Consider the following 23071-nt stretch of genomic DNA (forward strand, 5'->3'; position numbering starts at 1 on the left):
GTGTGTCTTCAGTCTGTGTTTGAAGACAGAGAGAGACTCTGCTGTACGGACAGCCAGTGGGAGTTCGTTCCACCACCTGGGTGCCAGCACAGAGAACAGTCTTGATGCTTGCCTTCCGCACGCCTTGAAGGATGGCGGGTCAAGCCGAGCTGTGCTCGAAGCTCGATGGGCTCGTGGTACAGTTCGAGATTTGACCATTGCCATCAAGTAGGGAGGGGCTGGTCCATTTTTGGCTTTGTAAGCAAACATAAGGGTTTTAAATCTGATGCGTGCAGCTACAGGAAGCCAGTTGGGTGACGTGGCTGAACTTGGGGAGATTGAAGACGAGCCGTGCTGCTGCATTCTGGATGAGTTGCAGAGGCTTGATGGCCGCATTGGAAGACCAGCCAAGAGCGAGTTGCAGTAGTCAAGCCTTGAGATGACAAGAGACTGCACTAGTACCTGGGTGGCCTCTCGAGTGAGAAAGGGTCGGATCCTCCGGACTCTCCGGACCCTCGACTGTAGTCCAACAAAATTCTGCCCTCTTTGACTGCAGCCCAACTAAAATTCTGTCCCTCTTCGACTGTAGCCCAACTAAATTCTGTCCCCCTTTGACTGTAGTCCAACAAAATTCTGTCCTCTTTGACTGTAGCCCAACTAAATTCTGTCCTCTTTGACTGTAGTCCAACAAAATTCTGTCCTCTTTGACTGTAGCCCAACTAAATTCTGTCCTCTTTGACTGTAGCCCAACAAAATTCTGTCCCACTTCTACTGTAGTCCAACAAAATTCTGTCCTCTTTGACTGTAGCCCAACTAAATTCTGTCCTCTTTGACTGTAGCCCAACTAAATTCTGTCCCACTTCGACTGTAGTCCAACAAAATTCTGTCCTCTTTGACTGTAGCCCAACTAAATTCTGTCCCACTTCTACTGTAGCCCAACTAAATTCTGTCCTCTTTGACTGTAGCCCAACTAAATTCTGTCCTCTTTGACTGTAGCCCAACAAAATTCTGTCCTCTTTGACTGTAGCCCAACTAAATTCTGTCCTCTTTGACTGTAGCCCAACAAAATTCTGTCCCACTTCTACTGTACTCCAACAAAATTCTGTCCCACTTCGACTGTAGCCCAACTAAATTCTGTCCTCTTTGACTGTAGCCCAACTAAATTCTGTCCCACTTCTACTGTACTCCAACAAAATTCTGTCCCACTTCGACTGTAGTCCAACTAAATTCTGTCCCACTTCTACTGTACTCCAACAAAATTCTGTCCCACTTCGACTGTAGTCCAACTAAATTCTGTCCCACTTCTACTGTACTCCAACAAAATTCTGTCCCACTTCGACTGTAGTCCAACAAAATTCTGTCCCACTTCGACTGTAGCCCAGCAAAATTCTATCCAATATTTAGGGTGTGTGAACTTAACTTGTCAAGGGAAAATGTACAGTAATTACGTAATTAATATTATATATATATATATATATATATATATATATATATATACATATATATGTAGTTGCATTTAGTTAATGAAACACTGAAACGAGCATTTACATGTGGAATCTGTTTATTTTGTTAGAAACTGCCGTCCTGTGCAAATACACACATCACTGCTGCTGTCTCACACTGAACTGAAGCTGCCAGTGAAACATGAACCTTATCAGTCCTGTCAAAAACAGTTCAATCTGTACTGAAACCAGATGTGGAGGTTTTATCTGTCATAGTAGAATCTACTAAAAATAACCCAAACTGAAAATATTAACCTTTCCTTCTATATGTTTCTAGCTGTAAATGTGAAATCTTGAGTTACATTTTAATAATTTCTAATTTCTAATGTTATTAGCTTTAATCTCTCCGTCCTGCTGTAATATAACTGTATAAGGCTTTGTGCCGTGGTAAACATTAGGGCCCTGTGGTAGAATTTCCTCAGCTGTACAGATAAATGGTCATGCTTCTCCGATTCTGTAGCTGTTCTAAGCTGAGGAATGTGTTCAACATCTAACATACATCACAGATACACGAGAACCCAACTGCTGAGCTGAAGTTCTGCTGTCCACCACAGGATGGCGCAGGAGAGAATGTAAAATGTGCTCATAGGTATGAGGCCACAGTCCTGCAAGGCAAAACCAAAGACAGTAAAGCTGCATCTCTACTTAAATGTACGAAATGAGAAATTTAAATATGTAAAAAAGAAAAAAAATCAAATATTAGATAAGGATTAATAAATGCTCACTGATAAAAGGTTCCAGACAGCACATCCACAATGCCACCTGTGAGAAATAGAAAGGCTCATTTAATACTGCTTGATTCAGACAGGTTTGCCATGGCTGCTTCGCACATGCAAAGCGAATCTTTCTTAACCCCTACTTAGTAAACTTAAGTAAAATTCAAATTTACTTCCCAGAACCATCATTAGTAAGTATAGTAGTATCAATATACTGGTAGTTTACTTGTTAGTGTACTATTTCAGTACTTCTTGGGGCTAAATTGACCCACTTTTTAGTTTATAAAAGTATATGCTAAAGTATTCTTCAGCTGTAAGAGTAGTAAACCTTCAGTACACAACTAGTTTACATACAAGTTTTATATTGCACTGTACTGAACTGTACTGTACTAAAAGTGAACATATACTGTTTATTTACTAGTTTTATACTTCTATCCAACTTTTTAGTGTATGAAATATAAGTATACTTTCAGTAAACGTCTAGTTTAATAGTTTCATACTGGAAGTATACCTGTAAGTTTTCTTTAAATGAACTTAATGTAATACTTGTAGTTTACTACTTATTTATTTTTAATACTTGAAATATACCTTTAACTGTACTTCAAGTAGAAGTAGTTGTTTTCTTTAAAAATCAAGATTTTCAAATATTGTATTTGATGCCAAAATATTAGAGCATAACAACTCAAATCAACATTCCAGATCAAAACAAAGCACAACAAAAACACACAGTCTTAGGGATGTTTGATATTAGGATTTGTGTCATGTAACCTCTCCAAAATCAGTTCCCACAAACACGTTGTACTTCTCTATAATTTACATGAAAGATCAGTTCCACAAATGTACTGTTTACTCTAAGCTGTTCCACTTCAAAGTACAAGCCAAGTATACTTAAACTTCATATATAAGGCAAGAATAATTAGTTATACTCCTCTTAAGTACATCTCGATCAGAAGCTTAAGTACAAGTCCAAATATACTTATACTTGCCAGTAGTGAAGTATACTTAAGTATAATTTTGTTTAGTGTATCTCTGTTTAGTATATCACACTTTGTGGACAAAGACAATTTAACTCTCAGTTTAAACATCTGATTTCCAAAACATAAAAGAGCACATGACCTCCACACCCGGGACAGGACGTTCCCCGAACATCAGCATGTTAACATGAGGCCAGTGTCTCAGCTGGAGCTGTTATTGGCAGTAAAAGCAGTTGCTGAGAGACCCTTAGCCACTAGGGGGAGCTGAGTATATTCCTTAAAATGTGTTTATTTTTTATTGGTCAAAAACTGCATTGAGAAGAAGTTTTCTTCATAAAAATCAATACAATATTAATTCTCATTCTATTCCTGCATGCCAGACAGAGTCCCACACTGTGTAGCTGCTAGCATTTCTGCTGTCCTGTTTGCTGTGAAAGTAGCTGGGTTTCTGTGTTGGGTGTGCATGTTTTGATGAGAATTACTCTGGTAGATCCAATCCTAGTGCCAAGCCTTTCTTACCTGGTTCACAGACCGTCTCACAGACCACCGGACAGATGTAGCAGTAGGAGCATTGCTGCGGGGGGGTGAAGAAAGTATGGTCATGACTGGAACCTAAATCTAAAACCACCAGTGAGCCTACTCGAGTCTTTTGAGTTTTATGTGGAATGTTGATGACGGAAAATAGCTGAAAATCTGAAATAATTAGTCTTCTTTGGGGACTATTCTGCTTCACAGTGTCCTGCATGTGTCCCTCCACCATGAGTGGATTTTTAAAAATATGTTTACATTTGAAAAATCTTCTCAAAGCTATAATAAAACTGTCTCAGACGTCAGGCAGCAATTCTGACTCTGTATGTTTCTCTAGAACAGAGCATTTCAAACCAAACCACTTTGTTTACATCTTAACCATTAAAGTATGCACAAATGTAAAAAAACATTCTCCTTTAACATGAATATTAGTAAAGATATTAACACTTACTTGACAGTGCTGGCAGTGTGCTGATGAGTCTCCCGCCTCGCACGGACATTTATCACAGCTGCTGCAGTGCTGAGAGAGAATAGTACAGCTGTAAAGAGGTCTTAAGCATCATGGGACAAAAATAATGGAAATCGGACATAAACATTTATGATTGGTGCACCACTAATTTTTCTACAGTGTAACACAACACTAGTTCATCGCTGATTGGTTGGAACCAAGCAGATCAACCAAGCAGTTGTGCAAGTGAGTGAAAACTATTAGAACAGCTTCTGTGCACTACTGTAAATGACTGCTGGGACAGTCAGTATATAGCTGTATGCAGAAGTTTGAACATACTTGGTTAAACTGCATGTTTTCTAAGTGAAAATAAGTACACATTCTCTATACACTGTAAAAATGGCTCGACAGATCAGCCTAAAAATTACTTCATGTGGTAACAAGCAATTGAACCAGTTTTATTCAACGCAAAGAAATTACATTGATTGAAAGAATCATTTAATGTATAGTTAAAGTTAGTTAATTTACTTGTTACCACATCAAGTAATTTTTTAAGGGTTGATCTGACGAGCCATTTTTTACAGTGTGGAGACCAAATATGTATATCGCTGTTGTTGGAAGAAAACCTCGTATCTCCAAAATGCTAACTTTACAGGAGAAGGAAAAACATACTTTAACTTTTAATGTAAGTCAAAGGAACCAGACTTTTTTCCAAGTCATTTTGGGTCGTTTCTTTTGGTTCATTCATCATGAAATTTACACAAAACGTAAAGGGAAACAGGTATTTTCAAATTTTGTCAAAAACTGAAAAACAACAAAAATGGAGATGAGAGTTTTGTTCCAACAGCAGTGACATAGATACACATACATAGAATGTAAAGTGTGCCTTTTGCACAGGCTACATTTTATCCCCTCGATATGTTCAGTTCAGCAAATAAACAGTAACTGTGCGTTAAAGTAGAAGAAGTGTGTTCTCTGTAGAAAGAGAACTTAGAAACTTAAAAAATCAACAAAACATGGAATTTGAACAGTGCCCCCCAACCTTCGCATTCAGACTTTTTCATGTGCATTGTCTCCAGAAGACCCTCGTCCACCCAAAAAAACATTGTTTTTGGGCATTTTGTGTATCTATAATAATACTATAAGATATCTGTAAGAGCTATGAGAACTATAGCAATTGTCTGTATTTACTGCACAGTTCTTGCAGAAATTGCTGTAGTATTATTACAGACCTTTATTATGTTCTAAAGTTTTAAGTAGTATGAACATGATCCATGTGTTTATGTGGTGTTTCTCTGAGTCAGTACCTCGCAGATGGAGCAGAGGCTGCACAGAGAGCCGGTGTGATACTCTGCTTCTCCAGCTGGTACTTCAGTCTCCTCACCTACTGTGGCTTCCTCATCAGCAGCCTCTCCTACAGAACACAAGAGACATGCTGGTTCACTTTAAATCAACCTAAGTTAGATACGTCGTCTTAAAGTAGTGGATTTGGTCCTAAATCTCATTTGTAAGTTTCCTCTTGAACCATATTGAGTCGATCAGCCAAGACACTGCTGCTTTACTGTTGCACTGGAGGCTACAAGGCTGACTCCAGGTAGTAAGAGGACAGTGGGCCACTGTTGGGCCGCTGACGGCAAAGCTGGCGGCCCGCTGGCTTAATGCTGAGCATTTTCAGAGCGGCCTCCTGGTGGTTAAGCAGAATATTTGACAAATTTTCACATTTTCCACTCACAGTTGAGTTTTCCTTCATTATCCTTTGTAATTTAGTTTAGTAAATAATTTTAACAGCAATATTATAAATAAAACTGGTTATCCAGCTGTAAACAGTCAAGGTCAGCAACAACATTTCCAACAAAATAATTTTATATTAGGCCTAGTGTTCATTTCTATCAGTTTTTCTATAATATTTGTCTGTTTATTTTTCAAAATAAAAGTCTTTGTGCATTTAAAATCTAATTGAGGAGATTACACTGCAAAAATGGTATCTTGTCAAGTAAAATTATCTTAAATATCGTCTATAAATCTAATATTTCTCCTGTTGAGATTGCTGCTCAAGCTTAATTTAAGATTATTGACCTCATTTCTAGACATTTTTTACTTGTTTTAAGTAAGTGTATTAAGTAAAATGATCTCACTGTATTGGAAGATAATTTAGCTTGTTTTAAGTAATGAGCTTGAAACCAGCAAAATTATCTGCCAGTATAGTGAGATAATTTTACTTAATCAAGTGACTGAAAACAAGTGAAAAGTGTCTAAAATAAGCTAAATTATCTTATAATAAGTACACAACCATCTCAAAATGGGAAATATTAGATAAATTGACTAGATTTAATAGCATTTTACTTGACAAGACACCATTTTTTGCAGTGCAACACTCATTTTCCACTCACAGCTGAGTTTCCTTCCTTTCTTTCTTTCGTTATCCTTTGTAAATTAGTTTAGTAAATAACAGCAATGTCATAAATAAAACCGGCTATGCAGCTGTAACCAGTCAAGGTCAGCAACGACATTTTCAGGAAAATCATTTTATATTAGGCTTAGTCTTTTTTTCTCTCTGTTTTTTTATACTATTCGTTTATTTTCCAAAATAAGTCTTCGTGGATTTAAAATCTGTTTGATTAAAGATTAAAAACTAGTTAGAACTACACAGGACAATAATCTGGGTGGTCCGAAGGTGGACCAGTGGTAGCATACAGTCAGTGGGGTGCTGACCTTATCAAGCCAGCAGTTTGACATATCGCTGTTGTTGAAAGAAAACCTCATGTCTCCAAAATGGTAACTTTACAGGGGAAGGAAGAAATGTACTTTACATTTAATGTAAGTCACTGAAACCAGACATTATTCCAAGTCATTTTGGGCCGTTTCTTTTGGTCCATTCTTCATGAAATTTACACACAATGTAAAGGGAAACAGGTATTTTCAAATTTTGTCAAAAACTGAAAAATGACAAAAATGGAGATACAAGGTTTTATTCCAACAGCAACGATATGCACGCTATCTGGGACAAGTGATGGAAGCTTATGCCTCATAAATTAGTGCTAACTGCATAACTGCATACCTAAATCACCACATATTTACCTCAAACTGTGTGGCGTTGGTCAGTTATTCTCTAATAGACTCGCTCATGTGGATTCCAACACTATACAACACACTACTATCTATAAAAATAGACAAAAACACTAGAAGCTGCTATATTAAAACCTCCTTTTTGTCTGTAACGTACTTCTTTGTTTATAAGTGAGCCATACAGTGTCAAAACCCCCTAAACAAGTCTATTTAAAAACCCTTAAAACTCCCCTAAAAGCTTGAGGCAAGTGTGTGAGTGTGGCACCTATGAGCTAACAAATGTGCTAGTTAGCCACATTAGCCACGTAGCTCCAGTGTATAAAACTAGAGAAGAGAACTTCAGACACTAAACATGTCTTGGCTGATCAACTAAATTTGAGGGAAAAGATTGTATAAATTGTGTTTCTGGCCAAACTTGTGCTTTATAAGATGAATTAAGTAGGCTGACCAGCTATGTTAGCACCTTAAACATACCACTGACTGCTGCTAGCAGTGCTAGCAGATTTGAAGCGTTGCTAGAGGCAAACATTTAGCTAATACATGACAAGGAGGAAAAAATAATCATAAGGGGACTACTTAAGGTCTTTTTAAACACTTAATAAGCAATTAATGGTCAGTTAGCAAGGTCTACACACTTCTATATAGAACCTTTTTGAAAATGGCTCTATATAGCACCATAATGGGTTCTTCTATTGTAACAAGCTTGACATTGTAACAATAGCAGAACCTATACAGAGCCATATACACCAAGCTGAAGACCCATTTCATCATGCAAAGAACCATTTAAGCGTGAAATGGCTAAATAGATCCATTTTCTTTTACAAAAAAAATCCATCTTTTTAAAGTATGTGGAAATTGTGACACATGGTACAGCGGTTTGACTCGTATTGTTATTCGTACTGAAGCTAAAGCTCTGCTGAAAGAGTGACCATGACAAAGATAAGCCTCACCTCGCTGAGATACCTTGCAGCAAGTAAGCATCTTAGGTTTATGCCAACAGCAATTCAGCGTATGAGGCTTAAAGAGTTTGGAATAGTTCGGATGCTTGTTACTGTTCAGATATAGCAGGCTATTTTAGAGCCAAGAGTGTCTCTGCATGCCTGTAGTGGGACAGTATCAGCACACAGCGGCCTGAAAGAGGTAAAAATAAACCTTACAACTGTACGTAATGATCTTTTTTACCACCAAATGTACTGAACTTGTGCTTAAAGGCTGGATCGAGCATTGAAGCATTAAATGGCGATTCCACCAATTTTACAAAATATGCATAATTCAGTGTGTGAGGTGTAAACAGAGAGATTCAGAGTGGTTTGGTGTGAAATGGTTCAGATTTCTTTACAGTGGTGGTGATAGGAACCAGGGGTCACCATGACTACAACACAAATATAGACATTTTATTTACTATCCAGAACCACCAGTGAACCTACACAAGTCTTCTGAGTTTATATGGAATGTTGATGATGGAAAATACTGGAAAATCTGAAATAATAAGTTTTCTTTGGGGACTATTTTCCCTCACAATGATTTGCATGTATCCCTCCACCATAAATGGGTTTTAGAAATATGCTATAGGCCAAAGGTTCATCTCGAAACTATGGTAAAACAATGTTTCAGAGATCAGACAGCATATTAATGTAATACGTCTGGACGTCTGGTTCCTATCACCCCCACTGTGAACACTTCTGGGCCTGTAAGTTTCTCTAGAACAGAGCATTTCACACCAAACCACTCTGAAGGTCATAAACCTGATCACTGTAAGCAACAGATACCTTCAGTTTCTTCTCCTGCTGCCCCTTGATCTTCACCATCATCATCATCTTCATCGACAGCTTCAGAAGCTCCATCCTCATCCTCCTCAGATGGGTTTTCAGTATCTCCAGCTTCATCCTCATCACCCTCTTCCTCCTCAAAATGTTCTTCAGGCTCATCCTCATCATCCTCTTCCTCCTCAAAATGTTCTTCAGGCTCATCCTCATCACCCTCTTCCTCCTCAGAACCTTCTTCAGCAGCTTCACCGTCATCCTCATCACCCTCTTCATCCTCTGAATGTTCTTCAGCAGCTTCACCATCATCCTCGTCACCCTCTTCCTCCTCAGAACCTTCTTCAGCAGCTTCAGCCTCGTCCTCATCACCCTCTTCCTCCTCAGAATCTTCCTCAGTAGCTCCAGCCTCATCTTCATCACCATCCTCAGAATCTTCCCCAGCATCTTCCCCCGCTGCTTCGTCTTCATCAGTTAGCTCCTCTTCCTGAGTTCCTTCCTCAGCCTCCTCCTCCTCCTCTTCTTCTTCTTCTTCCTCTCTTTCATCATCATCTTCAGCAGTCTCATCCTCAGCTTCTTCTTCTTCCTCTTCGGCTAGGCCTTCTTCCCCTCCGTCATCATCCACATCTCCACCTTCCTCTTCTTGGGCCACATGTCCACTGTCCTCATCATCAGCCACGTCTGCTTCTGCCCGGTCCACTTCCTTGGCCTCCGCTGTCCACGCTCCCACACTCAGCAGAGCTAGCAACAGAGCCACCAGCCCAAAGCGCAGAGCCGCCATCTTCCACACCCTCCTGTTCCGTCACAGAGGAACAACCAGAACTTCCAGCAGCGCTACTTCACTTCAGACACGCAGAACGTCTCCACCCAACTATAGCCCAAGGCAACGCGCAGAAGAAGCTAAGAAACTTGCTGGTTTTGAGAACCTGCTGGTCGAGTTGTGCTAACAGTGGGTCTGCTGTTGGCTTGGCTCTTCTACAGTGAGTGACAGAAAGGGGACTGACCGCTATAGTCCAGCCACATAGTCACATGCACTTAGAGGACATGGTGGAACAGGGGAGCACAGATGACTGACAGGGCCACGTGTGTCAGACTGTGCTCCTGATGTCCTTTGCTGTGTGTTTGTGTGATGAGTGGAGAGAGAATAGACGAGTGAAATATGTAACACCTACATAAAAATGCAGAAACGGATTTAAACACCTGTAACCCGGAGAAAAAACGAGGGCGAGTTAGCGCACTAGCATGCTAAAGGCTAATGCGTCTCAGGCCGGGCCTGACAGGTGATCGAGAACAGCGCTGCACTCCTCAGTCTGACCTTCAATACATCTCTGTCACTGAAACTCCATCCCTCTCTCTCTCTTTCCTAAAGGTCATCTCTTCTAAACACCACCGTCTTGCTGACCAGCGCGGCCCTTTTCGTCTCTGGTTACCGCTGCAACTACATCCCGGAGAGGTGAAAATTGGAAGGCCTTAACTGCCCCGCTTACTTTCGATTCCAAGCGGCATTTCGTGGCTGTCGGGACATCCCCAGTTTTGTTGGGGGTTCCCCAGATTTTGGGAATGCCAGCTGCCCTTTACATTTTGATCAACTTTAATGATGAACGGACCAATAGAAATGCTCCAAAGTTAGTTGGGATAAAATGGTATTCCGTTAACCTCTATTCAAAGTTAAAAAAGTTTTTTTTCTCCTTCTGAAAAGTTACCAAATTGGAGATACAAGGTTTTGCAGCAAAAGCAACGATTTGAACCTCATCGGCGTCCATGTGAGTGTTTGTCAGGCCTGAATCTGGTCCAGGTCAGTCTTCACTGCGTTCAGTTCTGCAGTGATGACAGAGCGTCTGTGTTCACTACAGTTACAACAGCTGCAGAATTTCTTTCCAACAGACACGGAATAACTAATATGTAAAGCAATAGTTTGAGTAGAAATCATCTTTTTTTAATGTTGTCGATCAGCCGAGATACGTTTGCTTTCTGAAGGCTTTTTTATTTTTAGCGCTGGAGGCTATGAGGCTAATGTAGTTAAGTGATGAAAGCTCATATACACCTGTTATCACAGTGCAAACTGCAGGGCTAAATAATGAAACCAAGTGGAGTTAAGTGACCTCTAATAGAGTTAATAATGTGGCCACTTTATGACACATTTATCTATAAAAGTGGACCAAAGTACAATCCTGTCCAATAAAAAAAAAAAATAGACCAAGCCCAAAATACGAATGGTTTTTACTGATGGTTCTGGCCTGGTCAGAGTCCAGATTTAAACCCTACACATTTAAAAGTAAAAGAAATGGTTCTATTTAGGTTCTATACAGAACCATTTCATGCTTAAAGGGTTCTTTGCATGGTGAAATGGCTCTTCAGATGGATTGAGAATGTGTTGTATATAGAATATGTTCTATATAGAAGCTTTTCAAAAAGGGTTCTATATAGCATCAGAAAGGGTTCTGCTATTGTTACAATGTCGAGCTTGTATACAACAGAAGAACCTGTTTCGGGGCTATATAGAACCCTTTTCAATCATTTCCATTTAAGCAAGAGCATTAAGCATTTAACCATTGCCTTTACTAAAGAACCCTTGAAGAACCATCTTTTTTAAGTGTGTATAAACAATATTTGTTCTCACATTAATACAGTTATAGTTATAGAAGTGTGTAATAAAACTGTGGGCCTCCTGATGGGCCCTGGCCACAATAAGGGGTTAATATTTTGCCATTTGGGGCATTTTTTTGCACTGGAGTGTTCATGGACATAGTTAAACAGTACATTTGTGTTTGATGTGAAAATGACTCACTATAGAGAAACTGACTGACTCAGATTTCTTTACAGCTCAGCTGGTGGAAGATAATTTTCTTATAGAGCTCATAAACCCTGGAACAGCGTTCCAGAGTTTGGGAGCGCAAGCTTGATAGATGTTTTAAACCCAGATTAAAAACATATTTGTTTAGGCTAACATACACCTAGAAGTACTGTGGCTCATTTCCCCCTGTTTGTAATTGTGCTGTTTTGCTTACATTCATGCACTATGTAAACAATGATTTATTATTATTACAGCGGTGGTGATAGGAACCACTGTTCCTGTGTCGCCATGACAACAGCATAAATATAGCCATTTTATTAACTATCCTTATAAACTTAGAAACCACCAGTGAACCTAATGATGATGGAAATACTGGTAACAATTGTTTTAAATATGCTTTGGGCCCAAACCTTCTCAAAACAACTGTAAAACAGTGTCTCAGTCATCAGGCAGTGAATTCATAACAATTTCATGTAGTAACTTTCTGTGAGGGAGCTTTTAGAGGTGGATGTCTGGTTCCTATCACCACCACTGTGAACAGTTCTGACTCTGCATGTTTCTCTAGAACGGAGTGTTTCACACCAAACGCTCTGAATGACTCTGTTTACATCTTAACTGTTTAATTATGCAGGAATTTCAAAAAGTCAGTGGAGTTGGCCTTTAGAGCCTTAGTTTAGCCTGCACTTTTGTCAGCTTTTAAAGGTGAAATGACACCAGGTCTTTCCTGAATACATTTTATATGTCATGAAAATTTGCTTTTTTGGTGAACTGTCACTTACAGCCAACTCACCTATAGCCATGTGGTGTTTATTTTGAGTCATGTTCTTTGAGCCGGCCTCAAAAATGTTGTGTGAGCACGAATGTGGACCAAGCAGATGCTGAACTTTAAATAGACACATCAGCATTAAAACCGATGATGACACAGCGATGTTATCACTCCGACACACAAACATCACTGTACATTTTACAGCTGCTGCTTATCAGCTTTATAATAAGCCCCATCAGAAATATTCTACCTTTCTGAGACTTGGCCTGATTCTCTTAAGAAGGGGAAAGAAAGGAGTAGAGAAAGACAGAGAGAGAATGAGAGAGAGAGAGAGAGAGAGAGAGAGAGAGAGAGAGAGAGAGAGAGAGAGAGAGAGAGAGAGAGAGAGAAAGAGAGAGGGAGAATGAGAATGAAAGACAGAGAGAATGAGAATGAGAGAGAGAGAGAGAGAGAGAGAGAATATGAGAATGAGAGGAGAGAGAGAGAGAGAGAGAGAGAGAGGGAATGAGAATGAAAGAGAGAGACAGAGAGAGAGAGAATGAGAGACAGAATGAGAAAGAGAGACACAGAGAGAGAGAATGAGAGAGAAAGAGAGACAGAGAGAGAGAGAATGAGAGAAAGAGAGAGCGAGAGAGAGAGAGAGAGAGAGAGAGAATGAGAATGAAAGAGACAGAGAGAGAGAGAGAATGAGAATGAGAGAGAAACAGAGAAAGAGAGAGAGAATGAGAATGAGAGAGAAAGAGAGACAGAGAGAGAGAGACAAAGAGAGTGAGAAAGAGAATGAGAAGGGGAGAGAGAGAGAGAGAGAGAGAGAGAGAGAGAGAGAGAGAGAATGAGAAGGGGAGAGAGAGAGAATGAGAGAGAGAGCGCTCTGAATGCCTGTGAAATAAGAGAAGCAGCCGTGTGCATCCAAACTATTTCTGTCCCTCTGTGTCCGATCAGTTGTGCTGAGCTCGCCAAAGCTCTTCACCCTTTCAAAAAGAGGTCACATGATCTCACAATAGTCAGCAGCATTGCATTAATTATTTATACAATTAATAAAGACCATAACCTTAAAAATAAAACACCTCAGCAAAGTCCAATGTAAACCAGTGATACAGCAGTGTAGGTAAAGGGCAACTCCACCGAGTTTTAAAAACACTTTTTAAGTGGTTGAGACGTAAACAGAGTCGTTCAGAGCGGTTTGGTGTGAAACGCTCCATTCTAGAGAAACTTACAGAGTCAGAACTGTTCATAATGGTGGTGATAGGAACCAGACGTCCACCTCTAAATGGTTATTACATGAAATGCCTGATGACAGACACAGATTTGTGGCGGAGGGACGTTGTGAGGCAAAACAGTCCCCAAAGAAAACATACTTTTCCAGATTTATCAATATTTTCCCATCATCAACATTCCATATAAACTCAGAAGACTCATGTAGGTTCACTGGTGGTTCTGGATAGTAAATAAAATGTCTATATCTGTGTTGTAGTCATGGTGACCCTGGTTCCTATCACCACCACTGTAAAGACATCTGAACCATTTCACACCAAACCGCTCTGATTGAGTTTGTGCATGAGTGACTGAATTATGCAAAAATTTTGGAAAACTGGTGGAATTCCCCTTCAGACTGACAATTGCATATCGCTGCTGTCAGAGGAAAACCTTTTTCAGTTTTTGGCGTAATCTAAAAATGCCTACACTGCGTGTAAATTTCATGATGAACGGTCCAAAAGAAACGGCCCAAAATGACTTGGAAAAATTCTGGTTCCATTGACTTAAAAGTAAAGTATGTTTTTCCTTCTCCTGTAAAGTTACCATTCTGGAGTTTTCTTCCGACAACAGCGACATGGTAACAACATACATACGCTTGTGACACTTTGCATTGTAAAAGTAAAAGAGGTAAACGTTTGTGAAACAACAGTGGTGAGAGGTACAGCCGGTGAGGAGTGGTCAGCTGATGCTTCAGTGGACTCCAATAAACACCAAAAAAAAAAGTTTCAGCTCATTTGTAATGGTTTCAAAGCCCCCACCCTGATAAAATAAGAGTAAAAAAGGTCTGGCTATGTTACAGAATGACAGCTAACACCATCTGAAGAGCATCACATCTTTGCAGTATCACATTGTGCTTGACCTGAGATGAACTGATGTGCTTTTAGTGCTTTCGGTACAAAGTGGATGTGTTTTGGTACAATCAGCTCGTTAGTGTTTACAGCGATTCCAGCTGCACTGAACTGCGCAACAGCTGGATCTGCTATCATTTTGATGAGTTAACTAAATTCAGAGCCAGCAGAGAAAAGAAGATTCAGCTGTTAACACTGAGTGTTTACATGCCCTTACTAATCCGATAACTGCAGAAAATCAGATTTCGTCAGTAATCCGATCAACATGTTTACATGCACTTGAGTTATCAGATAATAGGGCAACTCCAGGTCTACATGAGGTAGACAGTAATCGGATATCCAATAAACTCACAGAAGAAGACGTGACGTAAAAACGTAAAGTAAAACTCAAACTTCATGCCGCGGCTTTTTTTTTGCACTTTATCTGAAGATATGAATATACGTCACCTAGTTAACGCTGCTCGCTTATTTCCAGTACCGCCGTCTGTTTTCACACATGCACAGACTGAGAAGTCCTGAGAAGAGTTTTCCTAATCAGATTTCTAGACCTTACTTTGATCTGAGAAATCAGAGTGTGCTGTTTACACGACTATTCGAATAATCATAACTGCAGAAATCTGATTATGATCGGAGTATTCAGTGATTGTAAACGCACTCTATAAAATCCACCTTGCCCTGCTGTCTGATTCACCGGAAGAGCATAAACTCCTCTTATTTCTAGTTTCATGGTAAACAGCAAATAACAGCTCTTGAACACAAAGTAACAGTTTGAATCGATAGATTGTGTAAACTCACGTTGTCACAACCAGGTTTGGTGTCTGAAGTTTGCTTCTTTAGTTTTGCACTGGAGCTACATGGCTAATCTAGCTAACACATAATCAAAGCTAACACCCAATGTCTGAATCACAGACTTGCTTATGTGGTCTCTGCCACTGTATGACAAACTGTTATCTACAAAAATCAGGGGGGAATAGTCACTATCAGAGCCAGGCTTTCAATCTGGGTCAAAACTTCGTCAAAAATGAGAAAAACAACTCTATAACGATGCTAATTTCTGCTAGCGCCCCTATGGGATTCTAGTAGTATTTCAGCACTAAGCTATTTCTGAGGGCCCTGTGGTTCTCCACTGATATAATGGATAAAGGTGTGTCACAGCTCAAAACAGCCTTTGAGGTGGCTATAGAAATTATATTAATGTGATTTTTCACAAAGCTGTCGCTTCTTTAAGATCGTGAAGTAGTTTTTTACAATCATAACGAATCAAGTTTGTAAGCCAACTTGCAGTTCTCAGTTATTCCTTAATAACAGCATTTGAGTTTCAATATGTCCTTATTTTGGTGGGGTTCAACCTTAGTGGGGGTGGCGCTCAATCATAAAGACCAATATTGTCGTAATAGTGCAAATATAATATCTATACAGTGGTACTTTGAAGGTAAATATACCCTCTAAAAACTCATCACACTAATTAATTCCTTGCAGATTTATACATGTGGCCTATAGCCTGCCTTTACTCGCACAGATACGGTTCTCATGGTTTTGCCACATCATTCAACGCAAATGAAGCAGCAAATCTATTAAAAACTGGACAGATATAATTTCGCTTTAGAGAAATCTTCAGTGTAAAAAATAAATTACAAATTTTCACAAAAATACTGCAAAATCACACAACTAAACAACGCAAAACAATGAAGGGTGTTTCTTTGGGTGTGTGGAGCATCGCACTCCTCAGTCCACACAGATGTATTCTTGGTGCATGACAGCATTCATGGTGTAAAAATGTAGTCCTGAGTTCTGCCCTGTTCCCCTGTGCTCCCATCTTCTGTTCTCCTGTGGAACTCGCAGTTCCCAAGAACATGAAGGACAATGGCAGCTTAAAAATGGAAAACGAGAACAATGCTCGCCTGCTTCTCCACAAACTCGTAAAACAGACGCCGACGAAAGACATCAGTCAGTTTCTCTCTCACACCTCTGTGCCAGAGAGGGAGTGAAGGAGAGACGGCAGGGGACTCCCTTCTCAGCTCTCCAGGGAGGAGGGGCTGACTGCAAAGAGAGAACAAATAGAAAAAATAACGTCAGGGCATTTCTCACTCAGAAATACCGTACATTATATATATATATATATATATATATATATATATATTATAGCTGCTGTCGGAACAAAACACTGTCACTTTACAGGAGAAGGAAAAAAACCTTTTTCTTTAATGTAAGTCAATAAAACCAGACTTTTTTCTAAGTAATTCTGGGTCATTTCTTTGTGTCAATTCATCATTAAATTTACACATAATGCTGTTTCCCTTTACATTTTTAAGTTACGTCAGAAACTGAAAAAAATGTCAAAAATTGAAATTTACTGTTCTGACAGTAGCTATATATATATATATATATATATATATATATATATATATATATATATATATATATACACACACACACACACCCCAGTCAAAAGTTTGGAAAAGAGTGTGCAAAGCTGTCATCAAAACAAATAGTGGCTGTCTTAAAGAATCTAAAGTATAAAATATTTTGGTTTGTTTAACATTTTTTGTTTACTTTGTTTAGGAGTTCCTTCATAATGTAAAATATAGAAAATGAAAATAAATAAATATATAAATAAATAAATACACACACACACACACACACACACACACACACACACACACACAGACAGAGAGAGGGAGAGAGAGAGGGAGAGGGAGAGGAAGTGTGTGTGTGTGTGTATATATACTATAAATACATATTTCCCCGTTCAGCACAGGCTAATGGAAGCCCCTTAACCTGCAAAGGCCTGTTTCTAGGCCAACACATCAGTTCCTGTCATAATTACATAACGGATCAGTTTGGTAATAATAATATAAACCTTAAAAATAGTAACTAAAGAACAGTAAGGCTCTAAAGCACAAATGTCACACATCCCATCTTGTCACCTCGCGAAATGTGTGTGACGAGGCTTGACTGGAAAACTGGTGACGAAAAAATCCTTCATATTTGTCAAAGACCTTATAGGAAAGTCTGTTTACTCGGTTGCTGTCTTTGCAACACCAGCGGACAATTATTTCCAGCCATGCGAGACCATTTAAGAATAACTGCCACGGAGAATTGGGCGGCACGGTGGCGCAGTGGGTAGCGCTGTCGCCTCACAGCAAGAATGGCCTGGGTTCGATTCCCGGCCGGGTGACCAGGGTCATTTCTGTGTGGAGTTTGCATGTTCTACCCGTGTCTGCGTGGGTTTCCTCCGGGTACTCTGGTTTCCCTTCACAGTCCAAAAACATGCAGTCAGGCTGATTGGACATGCTAAATTGCCCCTAGGTGTGAATGTGTATGTCTGTCCGTCTGCCCTGCGATGGACTGGCGACCTGTCCAGGGTGTATCCTGCCTTCCGCCCAATGACAGCTGGGATAGGCTCCAGCACCCCACTGCGACCCAGAAGGATAAGTGGTTTAGATGATGTATGTATGTATGTGTGCAATGGAGAATGTGAAATTGCCTTTGCGTGTGGGAGGAGGCTTGGAGGCCTTCAGCACACCGCTCTGAGAGAGAGCTTCAGCCATCCACAGGAGAGTAGCAGAACAGAACTCCATCTGAGAGAGAGAGAGAAGAGAGAGAGGGAGGGGATGAGTGAGGGAATTGTGTAGTTGTAGTAAGTCAAGGCGTCTGGTATAATCTTGAAGATTTTCTGCCTCTCATCCAAGAGCTTCAATGGTTTAAAGGCAATTAGTGTTAAATGAGTGAATCTTCAGGATTATACCACAAGTACAGCTGCCTTAATCTAACAATTCTCCACTGTGCAAATCATGTGGTAGTTTTCTCTAATCAGAAGACATACCTCCGTCTCAAGCGCTCGTAATCTACGATCAACATCCTTTATCTCAGCAGTCTGTTTGAGGACACCGTCCACTCTGTTAAAACACATGAAGGAAAAAACTATACAAACTGTACAATGTAGAAAGGATATTCAGTATTTTCTTTGCTCTAGTAATGTTTTATAGTATATAACCACATAACTATATATAACTGTAACTGCTTAGTCTGGAGCCCTCACCTTGCCTGATCCTGAAAATGTTCATCCTGAACTCAGGTATTGTTTCTGTTACTGAAACGTGTTTCTTAGTCAGGGGTCGCAACCCAAATGTTAAGAAGAGCCATTTTGTCCTTTCAAAAAAAATCAAACCACCTTGGGAGCCACAACATGTAATGTCCATTTTACCATCTTGGCTGTAAATATGTCTCAGTGTGTGCTGATGTACTAGTGTAGGATAAAAATATAAATGAAAACACAGACTTACTCTGCTCTGCTTTAAGCTTTAGCTCAGCTATAGCCGCTTTTCTCAAATCTCCAGCAGGAAACTTTTCCAAAAGTGGAATAGTTTATTGTAAAATGTCTCTTTATGTTTGACTTTTTATGAGGCTGAAATCGCTTCTCATTCGCCAGCTTCTTGTTCGAATTTCCGCGTGCCTGAGGTGCCAGAATGTAACTGCTGCACCATTTAAGGTGGAACGGGAAAATTCGAATGAGAAGCTGCTGAACAAGAAGCGACTTCCGCCTTGTGACTTTTTAGTGTTTCAGTTTCTCACTGCAGATTAAACATATCAGGAAACCAGCTGGAGTGATTATAAACACAAATAAGTCCATTCGTCTCCAAATTATCGATGTTGGTCTTAAATCTCTCTCTTTGCCGTTTCGTTAGCTACTAGCTAGGCGAGATTGTTGTCTGTGTTGCTATGGTGACCAGCAGTCTGCACTGATCTTCAGGGTTAAAGGGTGAATTAGCAGTTCTACATTAACTCCAGAGTTTAAGACCATTTATTGTTAAACTGTGTTGAACGACCAGCAGAGCTTTATTTTACTGTAAAGGAGGATTATTTTATTTTTACCTACAAATCTGATTCTGCTGTGGAGCCACAACAGGGCAGTTAAAGAGCGGCCTGGTGCCGAACCGCTGTTCTATGTGAAGAGGTATGCGGTGTGTTACATGTAGTGTAGAATGGGTGGAGCACTCACTTGGCGGACATTCGCTTCAGCCTCTCAGCTTCACTCCCTCTTTGCTTTTTGCCCTCGGCAGACAGGAAGTTCTCTTTCTGAATGCTCTCCCAGGTCATCAGCCTGTTGGTGGCTTTTTCCTGTAGCTCTACAGCTGGAAGAACAAAATGTACAAGCTAAGTTACATCCATGTGCTAAACACTGTCAGCAAGCAGAGGAGACTGTGCTGGTTCAGAGTATTTGCCACTTCTTGTACGTCATATTACTGATTAAAGACCGGACAAAATACAGGCCACAAATATCTTTACATTTTTTTCTGTCTTTGTTTATAGATAATAGTATCTCATACAGCATCAGAAACCACAAAACCAAGGCTATTAAAGCAATAAGCCATGAGAGGCCGTGCGTTACTGCGATTATGTCATGGGAGGGTTGTTTAAGTACTTTCTGATCACCAAATTACCACAGCAAGTCTTATTTAGCACCAATTCAGCGACGCCCCTCTTCTCACACTGGGGCTGAGTCTTACACAGCTCCCTGCTCCCTACATAGTGCACTACGTAGGAGTTTAAATACTGGATCCTGCAGCCCAACAGAGCAAAATACAGCTAAAAATGATGCACTACAATTTCTAAACTGTCATAGCTAGAACACTATTTAGGGAGTACAGAGCTGTTTGGGATTCAGCCTGGGTTTGATGCGACTTCTGACTGAAACACAAACGTCTGAAGTGTGTAAAACATTAAAGTGACATTTTTAGACTTTTATTCGACTTTTGTTTCACAGTTAATCATACAGTACGTGCTTTAATTCAAGCCTGTGATATTAATGAAGGAGCTGTTTAGGCCGTTGGCTCTTTTAGCCTGTTAGCTAGCTGACCAGCCTAGTTCTCGTTAAGAACATAAGTTGACAGCCCCACAGTTTAAACAAAAAACAGGTTCTTACTTCATCAGCAGACTCGGTGCTCCATGTGAGCAGCATGAAAGTCAAAGATTATTCCATTAACAGCACAAGGGTTTTTCAGGCTGTGGTGCAGTGATACAGAGTTCAGTCGCTGTTAGGTGGACACAGGTGTGCGTATACCGTGGATTTTACAACAGCTTTTGATGCAGCTCAGCCAATCAGATTTTAGGACTGGAACTATCCACTTTATAATAGAAATTACTTAACCACCTGACATGGTTTGCGGTGAGTGTGTGATGAGTTAAGCATGAGCAATGCTAATTGGTGGGGTGTAAGCTTATAGCAGTTATATCTGCTAGGTTAGCTTTCGCTTGGTAGTTAGCTTTCTCGCAACAAGTTTCTTTAACAGAGATACCGGAGGAGAGTGTAGTTCACCTACTCTGTGGGTGGAACAAGTAACATCAGCCTGGTGAAGATACCACTTATGTAAGAACCAGCCAAGACCACCTCCAAATTGGTGAAATACATCAGCCATTCATTGAGTACTGGACAGTTAATGACAGCACACACTTTGTACATGTACATGTGTGCCTACAAGAGTAAAGCTGGGCCCACACTACACGATTTTTTGCCCGATTTTAAACCCGTTTTGCCCCTTCTGACAAATTTTCACCATCTGAAGCGATCTTCCAGGACGGGAGCTTGATCGGAAGCGACTGGTGGCGCAGATGATTTGTAGTGTGAGAGGAGAAACGAGTGAATCTTTAGCCCTCCGGTCGAACTCTGAAGTGATCAGAGACCCTCCGATATTATCAAACATGTTTGATATTTACGACTCAAAACATTCACGTGTCCTGCAGTGTGAGACGGTCAGAGATTTACTCAATGAGTGACTCAAACAGCCAATCAGAGAGCTAGAAGAGCGGAGAAACAGGCGAAGAGACATGCATGAACAGCAGAGACAGAGGAGCTATGTGTAAAACACAGGCAGATAAGAGCCGATATCATGTTTATAGTGTTGATCCAGAAGTCAAAACACTCTCTTCACAGTTTCAGCTCAGTCTGAGCGCCTCACGACAACAAGACAGGAAATTCTGTGACAAACTGACGTTAAGTGAAGTTGTGATGCTCTCCGTTTTAGAAATCTGTTAAGGTTTTAAAAGTAACCTAAGTTTAACCTAAGATTAACCTGCTCAGATCCAAATCATGGTCAGCTTCCCTGAGGTTTTAGTGCTTACTGATAAAGACAGATGACCAACGACACCAAATACAAAAACAGCTTACCAAACTGGTGGATCTTCTCCGAGGGCACCTTGCGAATGTTTCTTTTGACGAAGAGGTGAAAGTGGGAGATGATGATGAAGGGTGGTGCGAGGCACGGGCGAGAGTGGTACTCCGCAATCACGTTAAAGCGCTGGAACTTCCAGTATTTATCGCTCCGCTCCTGGACCTTAGTGAAGGTGTAGCTGGACAGAGGGATGAAAATCAGAGAGGAGAGAGCCAGGAGGGGAGGAGGAGAGAAAAATCAAGCAGAAAGAATGGAAAGTGCTGAGGCGTTAGTGTGCTGGCAAAAGCATTTGGCCTGTGATGATGGACAACTGACTGATGGGTAGGTGTCTACCTGAACATGGCGATGAGAAGGTTGATGAGTAGGATATTGGTGACCAGAAGGTAGACAACTAGTAAGATGACCACTAGCCAGTTATGATGGGTGTCCCTGCAGGGTTCCATACCTTCATCAATTTCCGTTGCATTTGTTGTGCAGGTTACGCCCCACTCAAAGCCCGCTAAACAGACAGACACACACACACACACACACACACACACACACACACACACACACACACACACACAAGAGAACAAACCAAAGAGAAACAGATGGTTCACATTGATCCTGTTACCGCAGGGCTACACAATATGGATAAAATACTAATACTGTGATTATGCAATGGTGAATCAATGGTGACTCTTTAAAGACTGGCCTGTATTCTTGATTGCTGTAATTAATAATTACAGCCTAATGCAGTTTAATGTAATTATTACACTGTAATGATTAATATAATTGTAACTGAGTGTTCAGAATCACCAAAACATAAAAGTGATGAGTGAGAACATACAGTCCATTTCCTCCACAGGGATCTGTCCAAATATATGCAGATACGGCCTGTAGAACACCCGACGCAGAATCCTGTCAGCACTCGGGTCGAAGGAGTAGATCAGGCCCTGATTGGCTACTCCGTACGCCATCAGCCACACAGTCAGGAAGAACAGGAAGAAGAACACATCCTTCATCTGGAAAGCAAGAGAACCGATGAGGCAAATGTGTCCTGACATTTCATATCATACTCGTAAAATTATAACCCACTGAAAACATCCGGAATTTTCTAACTTGTGCTCTGTATGCTCAGTCCATCGTTAGCCCAAACAGGATGCTACCTTTTATCCGTTCAGCTGATAATGGAAACCAAATGCAGAGGCCGACACCCCAAAAAAGCTCATTAATGCATTTCTTTAGCCACAGTTTGCTGCTGCTAGAAATGCCATTATTG

The 23071-nt window shown here is 40.4% G+C and overlaps 2 protein-coding genes across 2 annotated transcripts in view; both read right to left on the reverse strand.

Moving 5' to 3' along the window:
- Positions 1-1528: 1528 nt before the first annotated feature.
- LOC118809732 (sarcoplasmic reticulum histidine-rich calcium-binding protein) lies at positions 1529-10171 on the reverse strand. Its single transcript, XM_036573270.1, has 6 exons — positions 8983-10171; positions 5455-5561; positions 4151-4219; positions 3691-3745; positions 2207-2243; positions 1529-2086 (listed from the first exon to the last, which is right to left on the reverse strand). The coding sequence occupies exons 1-6, from the start codon at positions 9752-9754 to the stop codon at positions 2065-2067; spliced, it is 1062 nt and encodes a 353-aa protein (XP_036429163.1). The 5' UTR covers positions 9755-10171; the 3' UTR covers positions 1529-2064.
- A 5669-nt stretch (positions 10172-15840) lies between these two features.
- Positions 15841-23071, reverse strand: part of LOC118809733 (transient receptor potential cation channel subfamily M member 4-like) — a 37210-nt gene continuing 29979 nt past the window's right edge. Inside the window, 7 exon segments of the mRNA XM_036573271.1 lie at positions 15841-16678; positions 18126-18219; positions 18465-18537; positions 19641-19773; positions 21807-21988; positions 22144-22309; positions 22640-22814. Of these exon segments, the coding sequence (XP_036429164.1) occupies positions 16653-16678; positions 18126-18219; positions 18465-18537; positions 19641-19773; positions 21807-21988; positions 22144-22309; positions 22640-22814 (849 nt within the window). The 3' untranslated portion in view covers positions 15841-16652.

Source organism: Colossoma macropomum, unplaced genomic scaffold (genome assembly GCF_904425465.1).
Source record: "Colossoma macropomum unplaced genomic scaffold, Colossoma_macropomum, whole genome shotgun sequence".
Classification (NCBI taxonomy): domain Eukaryota; kingdom Metazoa; phylum Chordata; class Actinopteri; order Characiformes; family Serrasalmidae; genus Colossoma; species Colossoma macropomum.

Bases quoted from the DNA above. Each gene is read 5' to 3' on its own strand.
- LOC118809732 (XM_036573270.1), bottom strand. From the start codon at position 9,754: ATGGCGGCTCTGCGCTTTGGGCTGGTGGCTCTGTTGCTAGCTCTGCTG. The intron at 4,220-5,454 runs GTACTGACTCAG...ATTCTCTCTCAG, and splicing joins GCCTCTGCTCCATCTGCGAG to CACTGCAGCAGCTGTGATAA. The intron at 2,087-2,206 runs GTGAGCATTTAT...TTTGCCTTGCAG, and splicing joins CTGTCTGGAACCTTTTATCA to GACTGTGGCCTCATACCTAT.